We start from the raw sequence: 21,067 nt of genomic DNA on the forward strand, positions 1-21,067 counted from the left end.
AAGGGAATTGTTGTTGGTACTATTGCTGGTAGAACTGATGGAAGACTTGCTACTGATAGTGCTGGAATTGCTAGACCTGTTGCATTTGGACCTGAATGGCCTGCACACAATGTACCAGGTCATCGAATTGGGCTTTCCCGACTCCAGGGGAACCACAGACGGTTCAACGAAGGTCGTGCCAACTACAGGGGGAGTGGTGCGTTTACTTGTATAGTCGCTTGAGGCATGGTCAGCGTCGGGACCCTAGCCGCAGTAAGTGGTATGGTGAACTGACCGATGCAGATAGACGGGAACTGAGGCTGCCCCCGAAGACGTTCACTTCGTTGTTTTGTCCGGCATTGCTGGAAAATGGCATGGATTCGAGTTTGTTACTGATGTTGGAAAAGGATTTCTGTAGTGATTCCCATAGACAACACCAAATGATGTTGTGCGATCTAGCTGCTCCCTACTGGAGGTGACCTGGCTTCCAGTCGGACGACAAACTAGTTTGATCTGCAAGAGGACAATCAGAGAACCCGGTGTGGCTAGCCCGGCGAGGTTGCTCCGATGCTTAAGTTAGTATACTTGTTGCGAGCTGAAATAGCTTAAGAATGTAGAGAGCTAGAGAGCAGAGAAATCACGCATACCTCATGCCCCCGGGGTTGGAGACTTTATATAGCTGAGTCCTTGCAGGTTTCGCGGATCAGTTCTGGGATATTCGTCACGATGAGATTCGTCTCTTCGTTAATTAAGGGATAACGTTGTCAACTGATAAGGCTTATCAATTCTGCTCGAATCGGGTGGGGAGGAGATAATGATAGCTGTTACGCGGAGTGATCCCGGGTGATTCAGAATCCGTTGGAGGGATTTTCGGGGTCACCACGTAGTAGTCCAGAGTTGGTATCCCTGAGCTGATGCTTTTAGGTTCCGAACTGAATTGAATGCCGAAGTGCTTTGGGATCGAAGTGATCTGTTGTGATCTAGCATCAAGGTGATCTCGTCCGAGGTGTCCCGAGGTCACCTTATCCCTAGGTGGTTGAATATCCGAGCTTGGTCTTACTGCGAACTGGTCGTGTTAGGCTAAGTTATCTCTTGGTCAGGTCATGTCCACGTGTCCCCTCTTTACTAGGTCGGGCCAAATAACCCTTCATCAAATTGAATACATTAAAATGGATAGGAATGGATCCATATTTGGTTCGATTATAAATAGATCAAATTTGGATCACCCATAATTTTGATTTAGATAATTAATACTTTACTATTTGCAGCCCCAATCATGAATAGATCAGATTAGTTGAATGTGGTGGTTGTTGAGCAAGCTGTGAAACCAATGATAATGTTCCACACCAATAGTAAATTCATGGACTCCACTGTAAAAGGTGCATGTATCGGGACCATATCTAGTAGGCACGACATGGTAAACACATTTCATGAGCACTTTATAAATACTAGTAATTAAGTGTGTGCATTGCAGGTGAGAAATTTTTTTCATATTAGTTTACTTGAATTTTAGATATATCATAATTAAGGTAAAAATTGAAAATTAACAAAAGTAACAATATGATTAAAAATAAACTCAAATGCTTGTAGTAAATGTGCACGTGCATTGCATGTTGAAAATTTTAAATTACAATAATAATTATTGTTATTATTATTATTATTAAATTTTATATTCCATTTTTGCATTAAATAAGAATAAATTTTATTTTAACAATTATTTTTATTTATTATGATGAATATATAACATTATAAATGTTCCCAAATGCGATTGAACTTTGTTTTTTTTTCATTGTTTTTGTTCAATCTTTTTTCTAAATATTTATTATTCAGTTATGATATCATGAGTTTCTTTGAAAAGTTGGACTATTTGTCCACCATCTAGATAAGAAAATTGCTTTACTTTTGGATTTTTTTTTAAATTATATATCATCTACATTATATAAATAATGTTTATTTATCATACTTAATTTTTGTTTGGCATAATTAATATATAATTTTTTTATATAATCTTTTGATTACTTGTACTTTTTATTTTTTAAAGATTTATTATTTAACTATCATATCACCGATTAATCAATTTGACCCAAACCACTAACCCACAACTCAAAAAGGAAAATAATTTGATTTCTAGGTTGACACTAAATTTTATATTACATTTCCATCATTGATAATGAATCTATAATATTAGAAATGTACCCAATATTTATTTTTATGAATATATTCATTTTTTTATTATTTAATTATGACATTACTTATTAACCCATTTGACCCAAAATGGTTGAATTGCTTACCCACCAATGGGAGGGAAGAAAATAGTTTTGTTTTAAAATTATTTTTCAAAATATTTATGTTTATAATATTAAAATTAATTTTGTGGATTTAATAAGAGAATATACCTTAATATGGGATTTAATGAGAGAGAATAGGAAAATAGTTTTATTTCTAATTGGTTTTAAATTTTACATATTTTTTTAATATGTTGAATATATGTTGTTAAAAATGTTTCCAATTTTTTTAATTTCTATATTTTTTGCATTTTATCTATTTTTGAATTTTATTATTTAATTGTGACAACATGAATTGGCCCATTTGACACAAAATAGTTTAATTTCTTACCATTGCTTAAATGAAAACACTATCTTTTCAGGTAGATTTTAAAAGTATGTTTTTATGTTAGTGGAATTATTAATTTATTATGTATGGATTTAATTAATAGAATTTAATGATGAGAAGAAATAAAAATGCCTTAAATATATGATTCAGTGAAGGTGAATGCAAATTAATACCTTAAGTGTTGGATTTAATGAGAAGAAATTGAATGCATTGAATATCTTGTAATTGTCTTTTTTCAACTCATTTAATATTAATAATTGATTACCCTTTTGCCCTCATTTTTTATCATTAAATCTAAATATGGAAGGGTAAATGTTGTCCTGAAAAAAAATTCAGAAATATTATTGAGGCTATTCGTGATTTTTAAAGTGGTATAGATATAGATTTTGACAATGGTCAAAAGCCATTTTTAATCTTTTTAATAATACGCTACCACAATACTATGCTTACAATGCTATGCTTACTTGATCAGGACCGGCCTGTACCATATATTTTATTACTAGCGTACAATGTTTTCAACCTGCCATTGACTAGGCCGGTCGAACCATTCGAACAATCACCCGATCAGGATTCCAGGCACAATTCAGCCAAGACCCGCTAAACAGTAAAAAATTGTTGACTTGGTCAAGAACCGTTTGACCTAGCAAGTTCAACCATTGACCCATTTGACCTAGTACCCGAGTCACAGGTTGCACACTAAATGCATACAAAACTTTTGGAGGCCATAACTTTGCTCTTTGAACTCCAATGTCCGATTGGAGTAATTTTTTTTATTTTGGATAACTTTTCTATATCTATGCATCCCAAGGCGCCTTGCTCCATTATTTTTGCAGAAAAAAACACTTTTTTATCCTCAAATTACAATTTTTAATATTTTTTATAATTAAAAAATATAAATTGAATTAAAAAATATAAATTAAATATAAAATAATACATATAATATATCTAAAATATATTTACATTATTTATTACTCATATATATATATATATATATACTGACGTGCTTTGGAGTTTGATCATTGATACCATTATTGCTTGGGCCACGATATGGTCGAACCCTTGATTAGATTGGCGGTTCAGCGGCTGAACAGTTTGATGGGAGGCAGTGAACGGATAATCAAGTTGCCTCTGCATGGGTCGGTGTCAACATTAGATAATGATGATGATGAACGACGTAAACGCAAGTTAATGATTTTACAGGCTTGATTTATACATACACCATTAGCAAACAAAGAGTGGCAGATCGATTTGAAAGACTCGAAGCATGCATCCAGCCACAGGGTGTGAAGAGGCTTGTCGGCTCGTGATCTTGATCTCCCACAGTCTCACTTGAGGCCAGAAAAGCTGTCGGCGCCGCCCTAATGTGCCGGAAAATTATTACACCACCTTCACGTTTCACCTTTCTACCGTCAAAGCCTCTCCCGGAAGAAGATTCGTTCAACTCTTGCCTTTTTACAGGCTGCCACTGTAAACGGGTTGTATTCGGATTGGACTCGCCAGCGTCCGAGTTCAATGAATTCCATTCAAATTCAATAGAGCTTAAGGGTGTCATGAAGGAATCAGTACACAACCAATTGCCTATTGCTGTTCTTTTTCTTGCATATCAGATAATTTATGAATATATTCTCTTTTCCCTTGGATTTGGTAGCAACCCATCTGATAATCTCAGCTCAAAATTAGTTTTGGTTACATGGATCCAATCTCTGACCGAAGTCTGTAGACTGCACCGTGGTATTGACTGTTTATAACCATTTTTCTCTTGTTAAATTGTTCTCCACACGTCAAGAACTCTTATTGGAGCAATATTTCAATCATGTTCATCCACTTTGACTATAAAAAGAGAAAGGTGTTAAGAACTAGGATGTCTTCCTTCTGTTCATCCATATTCCTTAATGGGAAGAACCTAATCTGGAGCTTTGATGAGACCCGTATATGGATCTGGACAGCACATAAGTTGCCACTTGTCACATGTTTTGAGTATTGGAATCCACCATCACATGGATCCCACTTGGAAAATTAGTGAATTCGGATTCAGCTGTCACAATTCACAAAGACCTTCAACACTAGCTACTAATTGCGTTTTAGTGCACAACATGAGTGTCTCTAAAGTGATTCTGCAAATAATGCTCACGCCAAATTGCAAAAAAAAAAAAAGAGTAGGTACGTAGATGTCTTTACGAATATTGCCTGTTCATGGTGGCCTGCAAAGATACGAGATGTCTTTACCAAGTCTCACTAAAGTTTTCTGTTCATCGACCTGAGATATTTGATATTTGGTTTAGAAGGTGAAGTTATTCTTTGACCATGAATCAATTGCAACCGATTGATTGTTCAGTGATTGGATTTGTCCTCACTTAACTATTTAGGGGGTGTTATGTAGTGTAGATGAAAAATTGATGGGTGTGGAATGGTCTATACTACACTTTGTGGCAGGGATTAATCCACACCACACCACACCATAATTCACAGTTATTTTGAATTGTGGACAAACCGTAGACAGTACCAGTCCATATTCATAGCGACATTCTGTATTCTTTTTATTCCATGTATCTCATGTATATGAAATGAATGATATACACACTTAATTATAAATATCTAATTTTTGCATTTTGTATAATAAATATTTAAAAAAATGCATCAATGAATTAATATTAACAAAAAATATCAATTTTTTTATAAAAAATAGTAAAATAATTATAAAATTTATAAAATATATATTGAATATTTAAATAAAATATTATTTCATTGATAAAAACATTAAAAAAATGTGAGGTTGAAAAGATCTCGCAAAAATCTGCCAATGCATATGAAATAAATCAAAACAGAATGGATGATGCCATAGAGCCCTTTCAGTTAGATGAAAATGAGAAAAAAATTGGATCATCTGAAATGGATGTTGGTCAAGATTAAAAAGAAGCACAGCAGAGGTTCAGTGGAGCACAACAGAGGTTGGACAACTTTGGTGAAGAGCAAAAAAAGAGGATGTTGGTCAAGATTAAAAAGAAGCACAACAGAGGTTCAGTGGAGCACAACAGAGGTTGGACAGCTTCGGTGAAGAGCAAAAAAAGAGGATGTTGGTCAAGATTAAAAAGAAGCACAGCAGAGGTTCAGTGGAGCATAATAGAGGTTGGACAGCTTCGGTGAAGAGCAAAAAAAGAGGATGTTGATCAAGATAAAAAAAAGATGCAACATGGGTCTTTTTCCACTTATCAATTTTATTTATAATGGAAGGAGCTCCAGTGACCCAGAGTCTCACACTGCCGATAACCTCCAACCACAGTCCACTGCCACTCACATAGCCAAACAACTTCAATATTTCCCATCTCAGCTTCAAGAAACCAAACCAAGCAACTTTACAATAAAATTAACAAAGCTGGAATATAACCATTGAAGTATAACTAAGTATCTAGAGTAAGCAGATCAAAATTAAGGAAATAGAGCAAGTTTCATGCGAAATCGCATAAAAAAATAGTTGGTTATCTCTCAAAAACTTCTGAGCATATATATACATCTCTTCAAAATGTAAGAGATTATAGCGAAACAATAAGGTAAACCATGATGCAAGATAAATTGAACGAAAAAAGAATAGAGGAAAACACAGTGAAAATGGGATTTACCTGATAGGAATAATGCCACAAAGGATCTAAGATTTTTTTTCGCACCTAATCTTCTTTCTCAGTCGATGAATGGTGACTATTGCTCGCAACTAGAAGCTTGGTAAGAGGAAATGACCGTGCCAAGCTTGGACGGAGAGCTTAGACGACTTCAGTGGAGCACAACAGAGGTTCGGTGGAGACTTGGAGCAGTGAAGAACTTGAATGGAGGAGAGCTTTGATGGAAACCTTAGTAGAGTAAAACAGCTTGGAGACTTTCGGCGGAGACAACGGTAAAGGATATAGGGTTATAAAGAGCATGCATGAAGCATATTAGCATTTTCAACCCATGGACCGACCCCATCCACGAAAAAAAGGCATTGCCGAGAAATTGGAGTGTGGACATGACTAGTCCATGAGATAGTATGGACCGATCCCATCCACAACAAACTAAATGCACCGTTCATCCTATGGCTTGGACTGAAATGGTCCATCCACAAGATGAACACAGTTCCAAACGCCACATTAGTGTTTCAGGCAGGTTTGTATATATCTTTATGACTTTATAACGTCTTGATGTTGCTGTGATCATTCTTCTTTTCCTTTAGAATTAATTGATTAGTTGTTCATTAGTTCCAAATAAAATTATTTATCTCAATAACATAAATTAATTGACAGGTTCTCTCTTAATTCTGCTTACTATGAAAATATATAGGATATTTCTCTCATCAAACCTAGTAGATTAAACAAAACTAGCCAAGTTATGAAGAAACAAAGTAAAGAGGTAAGCTGTTCTAATGAACTAGGGTTCATTGTATTCAACTGATCGACATCGACTCTTTCCCACTCAGCCTTTCCTGCAAGACCAGCAATAGTCACTGAAAAACTGAAGCTTTTCTTTTTCGTGGGTAACGGGCCAAGAGGGTGATTCAGATCATAGGCTACCCAACTCCCTTCACTAGAGTCTCACTCCAACTCCCTCTCTCTCATGTTCCTAATCACTTAGCCAGCCCCCTCTTAAAGTTTCTCCTATGTTATTTCTCCCATCTAAAATTCCTCATAAAATACCTCTTAATCTATCTTACATGCCTATTCTAGCCAAGTTGCACCACTATCCCCTATTTCCTCCTAAACTGTCTCTTATTACCTCTAATTCTTATTTATCTCCTAGATTATCTCTAATTTGTGAAATATTTTCTCTCCTAAATTATTTCTACTTCCTATTCACCATCGCCCTCATTTTTCATCAATGTCTACCTAAAGAAATTTTGAATTAAAAATTTTAATAGTTATTTAAATATTATAACAAAATTATGTAATAACTTAAAAATATTTGTTAAAAACAAAAAATGATTATAATACATTTGATAATGTTCAGATTATTAATAATTTTATATTTTTATGAAACTCATAATGAAATTATGTAGTAAAAATATAAATAATTATTTTATAGATTAAAAATTTTATTAACAAAATTATTTATATTTTGTTTAAATAATAAAATTTTAAAATATTAAAATATTATTTCAATATTTCAATAACAAAATATTAAAAATAGATAAATACTTATATAACAAAATATTTAATATTATATAATAACTAAATAATATTTAAAATTTTTCAATAACACAATTATTTAAATTTATTTTGAAATAATAAAACTTTAAAATAGTTAAATTTTTTTCATTATTTCATTAACTAAATATTTTAAATAAAAAATATTAAAAACAACGATAGTTATATAACAAAATATTTAATATTATGTAATAACTTTCAAATAAATAAAATTTAAATAATGAAAACTTTTAAATATTTTATTGTATTTGTTTTATCTTTGTTATTTATTTGTTGTACTTTTGTTATAAATTTATTTTCAATAATTATGTATTTTCACTATAAATTATCAATAATTATTGGAAATTAAACTATTGTTATTTATTGGAGATTTAACTATTAATTTATCTGAAATTAGGAGTGCTCACGGGTTGGGTCGATTCGTTGCAGATTCTTTGGCCAACCGAACCAACTAGTCAGATTGGGGAGTTGGTCACCCAAAACCAGCCGACTATTAGTGAAAACTGGACAACTTGGGTTGTATCAGTTTGGGTCGGTTTTCAGTTTGGTTAGTCGGTTCAAAATATTTAAACTTAAAAAATAAATTTAAATTTAAAAATTACAACTGTATTATTGAAAAAATAAATTCAAAAAATTTAAATTTATAATATAAAATATTTTGGACTAAGAAATATGAGAATTTTCCCACTTTGTCATATTACAAAATTATATTTAAAATATAAAATATTAATGTATATCTAAGGTCGGGTCAATTTAATTTTGGTTGGTTTACAGATGGTCAAACCAAAACTGATCCAAGGGAAATTACTGAACCAAAGCTGACTGGAAATACTAAAAAACTGACTAGTTCAGGTCGAGTTGATGAACAACCCTAGCTGAAATTTATTATTACTAATTTTGTATTGCAAAAAAAATATTAAAAGTAGTAATATAAAATATAAATAATTATTAGTTATTTAAAAAGTTAAAATTTAAAATGATTGTCTACTCTTATGTATTTCTATTGTTTAACTTTCGGTTAACAAAACTCGTCGCATGGGTCTACTTGGAGATCAATCAAGACAATCAACCTTCAACTTTTGCCTTAGAATGGTTTCCTTGGGTTGTATTTGGTTTGAAGGAAATAGTAGGAAAAGGAAGGGAAAGGCAAGGAAACATTTACAAACCTTGATAGGTTTCCCTGCCTTCCCTTCCTTTCCCTACCTTTAAACCAAACATAGTCTTAGAACCATGGAGTAGGTCATTCTGTTTGTGTGCCCAAGGCTAGATTTCTTCCAAAGCATGATTTAGTTACTGTTCCAGCTCCTTTTACAAATTTCTTGCCCTGTTTTATCTGTTTTGATGTTAACTGTGCAGAAAAAAGTGAAAATATAGCTAAAATATTTTAGGAAGAAGATATAAACCAAATTGAAAATTTTCAAAATCTTCATTAATTGGGTTGTTTTTGCTCTTGGTTGCAACAATGTTAAACAAATGAACAGGACATCTAAACGACGAGATTGCAATTAAAAGGTCAGTGATTCAACCATCACGTAAGCTCACGATGTTAACAAATAAAAGTAATTACATCTGGAAATAAAATTGACGAAAAAGGTAATTGCTAATAATCCATGGGAATAGCTTTAGTTTCATTGCACAACAGCCAATATGTGTTATGTTTTAGGGTAAATTGCATATTAGTACCCTAAACTTTAGGGCTAGTCTCACTTTATTTCTTGAATTTTAAAATGTGCCACTATAGTATCTGAATTCTCAAAAACTTTCAATTTAGTACCTATCGTTAGTAGTCCGCCAATTATCTGACGCACATGATGTCACATGCGATTTGTAACATTTCAAAATTCTAAACTTACCCTTTAGAATAAGAACTATTCATTGTTTTCTTTCTTGAGATCAAACCAGAGTAACGGTTGATAGAGTCCCAAATCCACCATTATTTATAGCCATTACCTGAAAAATGTTTCCCCTATTGAACTTTAATATGCTTTTTAGCATTGATCATTCTCAAATAAATAAACTTATTAAAAAACAAAAAAAAAAAAAAAACATACCCTATTCATTAATCACAAGGACCATTAATAGTAGAAGAAACAAGAAAAAGAAAAAAACAAAATTATTGTTGTTCCCCAATGATTACCCATGGCAATAGTCTTTTCAACATATGAGATTGTAAAGAGATGAGTGGAAGCAACATCAAGAGGGACTTAATATGGGAGAGAAAGAAAAGTGTTAAGATAAAGTGAGTTCAATATGTTTGGTTGAAAATGAAAATTAGATTACACTTAAAAGGGCATTTTTGTCCTGTACATGCCACCTAACATTAATTAATGATTTTGGACTAAATTGGCAATTTTCGAGAGTACAAGTACTATAGTGGCACATTTTGAAATGGGGGTACTAATATACAATTTAACCTATGTTTTATCACAGTGATCTAAAGTTGTAGTTGTAATCTAGTGGTGTTAAGCTCGCTCTCTCTCTCTCTCTCTCTCTGAGTGTTTCTTCATTGGATGCCTAATCTAATCTTGACAAGGATTCTATTTCTTGTTTAGAGTTATTTCCTTCTTAATTTGAAATTGACCAACCTGTAATAAGGAAACACTAATAGGGATAATATATTAGTTCAAATGAACTCATAGTTGAACTCGTGTGTATATTTTAGTAACTTCCCTTTTTTGGCTCAGTTTGGATACAAATACAATATATATATAGGGGCGGAGCGTGTATGTATGTATATATTCACAAAATTCAAGGTTTTGCACTTTACATATTTGTATTTGTATTCCTTAGCTGTGTTTGGTTACAGTGCAAATATAAAAAATGCAAATTCTTATTTAATTTTGTTTTGGATTTTATTTTGTTCTGTTTCATGACTTAATTTACTTCATTTTTACTGCTATCAAACAAAATAAGCTAAAATTTAAAACAAAAATAGGTCAAAATTAACACTCAAATTATTTACACCATCATAATTTTGCATCAATACAAATTTATTTGCATTACAACCAAACGCAGCATTAAGAAAAAAAGCAATACAAATGAAATTGCATCGGAAAGAAACTAGGTGTAAGCTTCATTCAAAAGCGATTTTACTGGGAGGCAAAAACATAGAAATTCCTTCTCTCTCTAAACACACAGAGAGATTTGTCTTTTTACCATTAAAGACAGAAGAGCTGCTACAAACAAGACATGGGAAGCAGGCTAGAAACACCGACCCGAAGCAAACATATCAGTGCTTCGTACTGTTTCCAGACTGACGTGTTTAGTTCTGAACTGTCGTCTAGCCTGATTTTCATTGGTTGTTTCTAGTGGACGTAGATGCAGATGCAGATGCTGTAGACCTTTTAAACCTAGCGCCACTCAAACAATAAGTCATACGTACGCTCGTTAAAAGACAAAACACCAACCAGTGATCCCATTGACCAAACTATTCCTGCTACATTGTCTCCTTTTCACGGACGCACCAATGTCCAACGTGAAAACAGTATATGAAAAATGAAAGTCATGTTTTGCCACCTTACATTTTGAAATAAATGCTATCTTCAACCAAGTTATAAGGATTAAAATATAGATATAATATTTGAATAATATCGATATAAAAGTTTTTTAGTAAAACTCTTTTTATGAGGGATAATTTGCTCTTCCCAATCGTATAGCAATACTTGACTTTCAGATGACACTTAGGTGCAAGCAAAACAGCTCAGCAAGAGCCTGCCGAGCTATATGAGTCCAAGGCTACTTGCGAGGAAGAGCTTGCTAACTATGCTCAGCATTGCGCTATCAAAAGCATCGGCATTTCCACCGTTACAATGGCTCCCCGTACCATGCGCCTCGACTTAATTTGGGCAGATCATAACCGCCGCGGGGATCTCGCAATTGATGCATTAATGTGCCAGACAAAATGGAAACAGTTCCATGAAGAGCTCAGGCCCATTACCAAGGGGGCCCTAAGCTCTAATGCCTATAAAAGGCACCTATTTCCACTTGGAAAGGTACGTGCACTAAGTACTCTAAATCTCTCAGAAAACTCTCAAACACTTTTTGATTTAAGCATCGGAGTGTCTTCCTCGGGTAAAAGGCATCTAGGCACTCTCATTCTCTTCTCTTTGCAGTATACTTCAGCTCGACTATCCACCAGTTCGGCCCTGCACAACTCGGCCCAGTCAAGCAAACATCCAAGTCGAAAGTACAAGTCATCAAACACGTAGGAGCTTCCAGATGGCATGACATCACCTTTAATACTTGTAAGTTAAAAAAATAAATAAGAGATATCTATCCTATTAATTTAAACTAATATATTCTAATCCTTTTTTTTTTACCTTGTAAGATCATCATGAGCTCCAACATTAATATTGTCTTCCTCAATGTTACATAGTTGGATGATTTTTGCTCATGAATTGATCTGTTCATATAGTAAAGGGACGGATATATGAGATTCTTTTTTATTTCTTTTTTAATTCCCACCTCTTATTAGATCAAACAATTGGAATTTTAAAAGGAACAACTATTTGGAAACTGGAACTACAGATCAGTAATTGTGGTGTGGGGATGATTAACTCATAACTTGCCATATTGAATATGTAAAAGATAGACACTCCATTTGATCCAATATTTACCTTGAAACTTAGTTTTGTATTGATTTTAGTGCTTTCAAGGATTTTATAAGTATTTATTGTAGAAAGCAAATATGGGTATGGCCCATGTTTCAAATGGGCTCATTTTTCTCTCTGAAGTGACAAAGTAACAGACTAACAGGGCCCTAAACAATGTCGGTTAGCTCCTGAGTCCCGAGTCTTCTGACCCAAGTTCAATTTTGCAATGTTTCAGACGTTTTTCACATGAAGATCAAATGTCTTTTCCCAGCTGGGTGGCGCTATTTTTCTGCCCTATGATGAAGATCAATTGTCTTATCCTACAAAACTGGAAAGTAATTAAGAAGAACACCCCGCAGTAAAAGTGCATTAATTTTCACCCTTCCACCGTTTCACCACCACTACTAATAGAAGTGGAAACAAGAAGAAACTCCCATCTTGTTTCAGGCTGCTTTCATGAAGCTCTCCTTTCTCTTTATCGATTTTTAATTTGTAAGAGGAGATCACGGAGAATATTGGCATTTCGGATTTTCTGCTTCGTTACGTGGAGAATAAAACCGGAAAGGTTCGAGGGTTATCTTTGTTGGTGTTGCACCAAGAATAAGTATCACTAGGATGAATTCATCTTGCTTTTGTCATCTCTTTCTCCTTTGTTTTTGTTTCTCTGTGAGATATCTTTTGATACGGTTTTCTTATTACTTTCTATAAAAGGAAAGATTCCCTACAGATCAAGCTAATCTTTATTCTCCTCTCTGTCTCTCTGTCTCTCTTTCTCTCTCTCCCCCTCTCCCTCTGATGTCTGAATAAATGAAGAAGAAAATGAATATTTGCTATTTATGGAGTATCTTCGTCCAATTAATGCCCTGAATCGTCTACAGTTATATATATCTCCATTCTCTCAGTATCCTGTTACCGTTTTTAAATGTTCCTGTTCACTGGGAGAGAGATGTAGCCTAGTAGTTTACGTACTTATTACGTACTTTCGTTTCTTTGTACAGTTTATAGATTTCTTTTTTCTGGGTACGGTCCGATTTCTATAATCTTCCTTTTCTTTCTTTCAGATAAAGTAAGAAGAAGAAGACGACGATGCCTTTTCCAAGTTACTACGAATGGGGGAATAATAGTTCAAGTCGGAATTGCTTTCTCTGGTCACTGGAGATGATGAACGATGGACGTCCGACTTCAGGTTCGAGAATAACGGCGGAGACAAAAGCGGTGGCTGCATGTAAGAGTCACAGTGAAGCTGAGAGGAGACGCAGGGAGCGGATCAACGGTCACCTCGCCACCCTTCGTACTCTTCTTCCAAACATAACCAAGGTTAAGTCGCAGAAAATCCGGAGCTTGTAAGGGCATCAGTTGTTGATCTAATACTAATCGTGTGAGGTGTGCAGACGGACAAGGCAACGCTGCTAGCAGAGGTGGTCCGGCATGTGAAGGAGCTGAAGAAGCTTGCTGCCAACTTGGCAGCACAGGATGGAGAAGGATGCAACGGCAGCAGCAGAGAGTGGGCGTTCCCGGGTGAGACGGACGAGCTGACGTTGGGTTACTGCGACGAGGAATCGAAGACGATAAAAGCGTCGTTGTGCTGCGATGACCGACCGGACCTGCTGTCGGATCTGACGAAAATGCTGAAGTCAGCCGGGGGGAGGGTTTTGAAGGCGGAGATGGCGACGTTGGGGGGTCGAACCAAAGGCGTGTTTGTGATAGAAAGGCGAAATGGGGGAGGTAGCGGAGATAACGAAGATTTGGAGATGCTGCGAAGGGCACTGAAGTCTGTTTTCGACAAGCCCGTTTTGCCTGCTTGGGGCGAGATATTGCCGGGAAATAAGCGGCCGCGTCTTTTCCGGCCAAGTCATTACCAATAATTCTGACTTCTCAACCTTCTTTTTATTTTTATTTAAAAAAAAAAAAACCCTTCTTTTATGCAAATACAGATTGAGCTCAGAGCTCGGAATTGTAAAATGATTTTCATTTTGTTTCTCTTTTTTAGGGAATTGGAATTTCTTTTTCTTTGTGGAAGAATTAGGTCATGGGTATTGATTTCTCAGGTAAGTTTTCAATGGGAAAAAAAAGTCACTTCCTCTCCTCTCCTTTCTCTATGAAAGAGGCATTACTCAAAGATGGAGATACAGGTCAAATTGGCAATAAATAAATAAATAAATAAATATTATCGAAAATCCTTTGAGACTTTTTCAATAAAACTAAGGCTAAGTTTGGGAGTGTTTAAAAATAAGAACACTTATTGACCTCAGTTATTGCCATTTGGGAAATAAGTCCGAAATAAGTGTTTATGGAATGAGTCTAAAATTCCAACTTTTTTTAAGTGCTTATATAGTAAGAACTTATTCAAATACCCCTTTAGTATGGGTTAGTGATATTACCTCCTACACTTTTATTTGCACAAAAACCCCTTGAGCTGTATTTGGATGTGATGTAAATCAAGAACTGATGTAAAATTTACATCGGTTCGCTTTTGTACACATTTGGTAAAAAAGTGTAATCATTATTGACGTAAAATTACACTTCGGTTCAGTTTTGCATGTATTTGGATGGACTGTAGTTTTACGTCAATGATAGATGCAAAATCTCATTACATTTAAAGTTTTACATCGATTTCAAAATACAACGGTCATATATATTTAAGGTTCAGTGTAAAACGTCATCAGTGTATTTTACACCTCTTCCAAATGTAGCCTTGAATTTTCACTTTGAGATAGTGTTTTCATCGGTTCGCTTTTGTACACATTTGGTAAAAAAGTGTAATCATTATTGACGTAAAACTACACTCCGGTTCAGTTTTGCATGTGTTTGGATGGAGTGTAGTTTTACGTCAATGATAGATGCAAAATCTCATTACATTTAAAGTTTTGCATCGATAATCGATGTAAAAACTACATCGATTTTATCGATGTAAAAACTACATCGATTTTATCGATGTAAAAACTACATCGATTTTATCGATGTAAAACTTAAACAACTTTTTACATCAATTTCAAAATACAACGGTCATATATATTTAAGGTTCAGTGTAAAACGTCATCAGTGTATTGTACACCTCTTCCAAATGCAGCCTTGAATTTTCACTTTGAGATAGTGTTTTCAACCTTTCGTTGATCTGATTGGTTGAATGGTAGAATAGTCAAAACTATTGACTTGGTCAAAAAACCATCTAACCCTGATGATTGGACTATTGACCCATTCGACCTAATGACTGGGTCACAGGTTGCACATTAAATGTGTACGCAAACTTCGGGAAGCCATAACTTTGCACTACAATATCCGACCAATGTGTTCTTTTAGTTTGAGTAACTCCTTTTCTCTTACATTTTCTCCAAATGAAACCAACTAAAATAACAACAATCATTTCACTAACATAGAAAAACAAGTTCTTTTAATTCTTGTTTCATTTCATTGACGTGAATGTCTCTCTTTGTCTTAAAATATAACCACTCTTTTCTCCAATAAATCAAGAAAAAACAAACAAAAACTTAAATTTATATCTATTAGAAAGAAACCTTTATCATTTTATCTAAGTATTGAATCCAACCAGAAATCTACAAGGATATATCGGAGCAACTAAGAGGACTTCAAAATTATATTTAAAAAGCTAATTGAATCATAAGTCGTTCAAATAAATGAAAATACTTTTCAAAGTTAGCTAACAGAGGGGGTATTTGTCATAAAGTAAAAGTTCAAGTTCTTTACTGCAAATGAAAGTTCAAGGGGGTAGTTGTCTGTGACCCCATAGTACTAGGGGGTCTTTGTAATTTACCATATAATATAATACTGAAGGAAAAAAAGTATAATATATATTATACAACTTTCATAGTTGTATGTTGTCATTCATAAGGAGATGTTCTCACCACATGACTACAACATGTCGTGAGATTGGTGTGAGGAGCGTTATATGTGGAACAAATCCAAATTCATTGTTAAATATTAGTGTAAGAGCACTGCTATGTATGTTGCAACTTGCAAGTTGCAAGTATAACCATATATGGTATATAGTAATTGGGTTTAACTTTTATGACATGCAACCAACGAAGGCAAGTTTCTACTTTATATAATCACTTAGTAAAAAGGAAATATATATGTAGTAAAAGTATGGTACCTAAAAAATTAACACCAATCACAACCTCCAATGAATTTTGATGAATATTAAAAATCCATATACCTCTATAAAGGATTTTTTTGGTAAAAAAATGATTTATGAAGCAAATATACAAATTACAACAAGCAACGAAACAAACAACTTACAAAGACTACAAACTCCAAACAACACAAGCAAACACTAAGGCCAATTTTGCTTTGCTACTATAGACCTCATTTGTTTAATTCTTGCTCATTCTGGGAAGAATAAATAATATTAGAGTGTTTGCATGGTTACAAAAGTTTTTTCGTGGGCCACATTCCTTTCAGAATGAAAAATCAGCCCATAACACAAAAATTGAGGTAGCCTGTAGCATAAAGAATCATCATGCCCCGTCTTGTTCATTTCCATTTTTTAAAGAAACTCTATGTTGATGGTTATAAATCGTTGGCTTAGGTTTACAAAACTGCCACCATAGATGTTTATTAACGGATTGTCATGGAAACTTACACCGACAAACATTGATCGCTAGCCATCTGCTGGTAAACATCTATGTCAACGGTTTTGGAAACCTAGGCTGGCAGTTTATGACCGTCAATGCAGTTTTTTTAAATAATGAAAATGGACAACATAGGGCACTTGTTAGTTTGAACAAAATTTATTTTTTTAGGAAAAAAGTGTTTAGTCCATAAAAATATTCTTTCATTCTACGCACTTTTACCCATTCTTGTCCATTTTAGAATTTGATTTTGAATAAGAATGAGAGTTGAACCAAACATGACCTATTTTACCCAGATCCACAACTCAACAAAAAGAGATAATGCTTCCTTTGGTGGAATGATGTCATGATTAAACATGCACTCCACGAGCAATTGCCAATCACTCTCAACAACCAACTTAGCACAATTAAAACTTGGCAAACTTTAAACCTTCAATCAAAGCTATCAACGTAGCTTGAAATGGAAAAATAGCGAGCCAGGGCCACAAATAGCAGCAATAAATTAAACCCCAATTGGAATTCCTTAGAACAACTACAAAGGAGCCATCTCTCACTTTCTTGAAACATCCATCGAAATTTAGTTTCAATCATCCTAACTCTAACGCCTTGTTCATTTTCCAAGAAGTGGGGGCAAGTATGTTGGTGGGTCCCATGGATAAAAATAAACCCACATTCGTATTTCATTATTAGTTAGTTCCGCGAAAAAAGAATGATTCCCTAATGGCTCATTTACCTGAGCAAGTAATACTCTCCTAAGGCTTCAATAAATCACTTTCCCATTTTTCACAAAACTGCTAATGCATGATAGGGCAATTTCCTTTAATAATATCAATTTTTTTTCAGATAAAACGGTTATTGTATAATTTTGCATAGAGAGTAAAAGAAAACTAATAAGTCTACTTATTTGGGTAAGTATTTCCTATGAAACATTTTCCTAATGCATTTACCTAGATAAATACAACTTATCGAGATGCAAATAAGGCCTAAAGCTTTTGGCAATGTCAGAGTAGGACTAGTCTTGCTCAACATAGAATTGGGAATCAAACGTTAAAAGTCATCATGAGAGCTTAAAAAAAAAAGAACATAAGATGTACCCACATCATTGCCATGAGCTTTATAATTATTTAAAGCTCAACCAAATTAACTCTTCATTGGATGGTTGAGGGTAGCAATTTTGAGAAAGGATTAACCAAACTCTATAGCCGTTTAGTGGGCTGTGAAACCAATGATAAAATTCCACTCCAATAATAAAAAACATGAAATACACAACTAATGAACTATTCACTATGGGCCCTGTGTATATCATTGGTTCCGCAGCCCGCTAAATAGACATTAAATAGACATTATTTAATTAGTATTAGGGACTATTTAATCAATAATAACACCCACTACGAATTTGGATTTGCTCTTCATGGTAGGCTGCAACTGTTCATTTGCAAGTACTGTGAGATTGGTGTAAGGCATGATTTATGAAGAGCAAATCTAGGGCCCGTTTGGCAAGCCTTTTTGAGAAGATCTTCTGATAGCTTTGACAGTCAAAAGATGCATTAAGCTTTTGACATATGATTTGAACAACCTGTAGATCATTTGGTAAGTGTGGTTATTCATCGATCTATTGGAAGACAATATCAGCCCAAAGACCATTTGGAATTGCTCGAGTATGCACATTATTGATCTGGGCGACTTATTGCATGTTTGACACTTGATCCATCATGGTCGGGTCACAGTGACCCAAATGACAGTGGATCCGAATCTTGTGGGTCCCATCTATAATAACAATGTGTAAGCCCCACATATACTGAGTACTATCTTGCATTGATTATAAACACCATACGGTTCCCGTATGGCTTTAGCATGGGTGGGGTCCTCATGTCCTTAATGTGGGGTCCACAACATTTGTGGGTCCCACTTGACTTAATTTTAATTGGTCCAACTAATAATATGATATTGTATCTCTATGTAGGTGTACCTTACATAAACATCTTCATAAGAATTTGCAATTGTGTTGTTCAATGATCTATACTTGAGGTTTGTCCCATGTATAATTATATGTTCACATGTGGCTGAAATATAATAATAGCAAAAAATGATTACACATTATTCATGTTTCATATTAAGTAATATTACTCACAAATATTGCTTTGTTGGTTTCGTAGCTCACCACTAGGGCACTTATAAAACCATCTTCCATAATTTTTTTTTGGTTTTTGCCATGAATAACCTCACAGCATGCACAAATAGGCCCCTTTCGAATAGTGGCCATAGCTTCATTCCATAAGTACTCAATTAATTCATACCATCCAAACATTAAACAAATACAAACAAGTAACAACCAATGTAGTATACATACAAGTTTAAAGAGAAAACAAGCAATCCAAGTATCAAATCAAAACCCACACAAGCTATGTAGATTGTCTCCTACTATTTCTTGGTCGATTATGATTAACATGTACATTGTAGTGATCAACCATCTTGAACATGATTTCATCTCTAACTTGTTCCATCTGTCTAGTGGCTTGTGACCCAGGAGTTTGTGCTACACCATGAAACATCCCCCCCTCTCCTTCAATGGGAACATCCGCTTGTAGGAATCCATTCCAATACAGATCTTGTATCCACAACATCTAGATGAAATTGTGTAGCACACAAGCAAAAACAATCCTAATTTGCTTGTGAATTGGGTAGGGAGGCATCAACTTCAAAATTGGGAAACGTGCTTTCAAAACTCTAAAACGCCGCTCTATGGAATTCCTTAGTGAAGAATGCACATAATTGAATATTCTTCGACATTCCTTGGACAACCACCTCTAACTTGAAATTCTCTCAGGCAGTATCTCTCTGATTGGTATGGAGATAGAAATCCAGGCATATTTGTGTAACCTAAATCAACAACACAATACTTTCCTACACGAAATTGCAATCGTATTTATTAGTGTAATGATGATTCTAATATATCGGAATTATTTTAGTAGTTTTGTTGACCTCCTAGTGGTAGAGGAAACCTATTATTTGGGTTTTGGATTATTTCCAAAAATACCCTTGAATCATGAGTAGCACCCTCTCATCATGTTTCATTGAAAATGAATACCATGTCAAATGAACATGCACACATCACATTCTGGGTGATAATTGACTTGCATTTCCTAAATGGCACTTGTTCACTAGTTGGAACACATTCATGGACATGTGTACCATTTATAGCACCAACACAGTTCTGTAAAGAGAGAGGAAGAAATGCAAAAGTTTTGTTATTATGGTATATGGAAAAGTAAAACACCCCATAGTTAAAATGATTTACCTCAAACCATGGATAATACTTCGGATTATTGAAAATCTGGGGTGGAACAACTATCATAACACTGGGTTGCACAATTTCTTTGCCAAACTCTCAAATGGCCTTCAAAGCACTATTAAAGTTTCATGAAATTGTTTCACTAGAATGCTGAAAATGGTCTCTAGTATCCCGGTTTGATTTGTTGTGCCCTATCACTTGCAATAGAATCCCAACCTGCTCATTAGCTAATACATATCAACTGTCTTTCACTAACCCTCTCTGTCTCAACAAGGCCACTAATCTAAGAAATGTTGTTGGTGTCAGTCTGAACATATCCAAGCATTTAGTGCCACCACTGTAGATGACATTATTTAAATATTCTGACCCTGTTAGTATGTCATCATGGTAAGGTGTCCTAAGGATTGACATCTCTTCTTTCTCCAATTCTATCGCAATGAGGGCATTTGACATCATCCATTGCTCTTCATCATCAACTGCAACAATTAAAACTTCTTGCAGCATTGCCATCCTATTTGGGTTGTCAACCGTTTTGATCTAGCATATGAATAATGAACGACTATAAGATACCTATCGAGTTTAGATCATGATGTCAAATGACATATCTCATGATGGTGACCCATAAGCATACATTGACATCTACATCATGATAATCAAACACATGTTTCCCGTAATCTACAATACCATCCCTTTGATGGTGCATATGGGAAAAAAAACAAGCATAAAAATATACCCATCCATTCATTAATCATCAACCTGCCTCAAGCCCATTATCTTGTCTCAAACATGTAACACATAGCCATTCATATCTACCCAATGCATTCATTCACCATG

At 34.5% G+C, this 21,067-nt stretch overlaps 1 protein-coding gene across 3 annotated transcripts; it reads left to right on the forward strand.

Annotated features, from left to right (window-relative positions):
* Positions 1–12,784: 12,784 nt before the first annotated feature.
* On the forward strand, positions 12,785–14,404 carry LOC148876618 (transcription factor bHLH30-like). Of its 3 annotated transcripts, none has more exons than XM_088965872.1 (3): positions 12,785–12,917; positions 13,414–13,669; positions 13,744–14,404. In XM_088965872.1, exons 2-3 carry the CDS (start codon positions 13,439–13,441, stop codon positions 14,215–14,217), a joined length of 705 nt encoding a protein of 234 aa, XP_088821998.1. In that variant the 5' UTR covers positions 12,785–12,917; positions 13,414–13,438; the 3' UTR covers positions 14,218–14,404. The 3 variants fall into 3 exon arrangements, with proteins under 3 accessions (XP_088821998.1, XP_088821997.1, XP_088821999.1); XM_088965871.1 differs by lacking the exon at positions 12,785–12,917 and adding an exon at positions 12,951–13,317; XM_088965873.1 differs by lacking the exon at positions 12,785–12,917 and adding an exon at positions 12,951–13,229.
* The last annotated feature ends 6,663 nt before the right edge of the window (positions 14,405–21,067 follow it).

The sequence above is a fragment of the Nelumbo lutea genome, chromosome 1 (genome assembly GCF_056320005.1).
Source record: "Nelumbo lutea isolate HS-2025 chromosome 1, American lotus-T2T, whole genome shotgun sequence".
NCBI lineage: Eukaryota > Viridiplantae > Streptophyta > Magnoliopsida > Proteales > Nelumbonaceae > Nelumbo > Nelumbo lutea.

Bases quoted from the DNA above. Each gene is read 5' to 3' on its own strand.
- LOC148876618 (XM_088965872.1), top strand. From the start codon at position 13,439: ATGCCTTTTCCAAGTTACTACGAATGGGGGAATAATAGTTCAAGTCGG. The intron at 13,670-13,743 runs GTTAAGTCGCAG...TGAGGTGTGCAG, and splicing joins TTCTTCCAAACATAACCAAG to ACGGACAAGGCAACGCTGCT.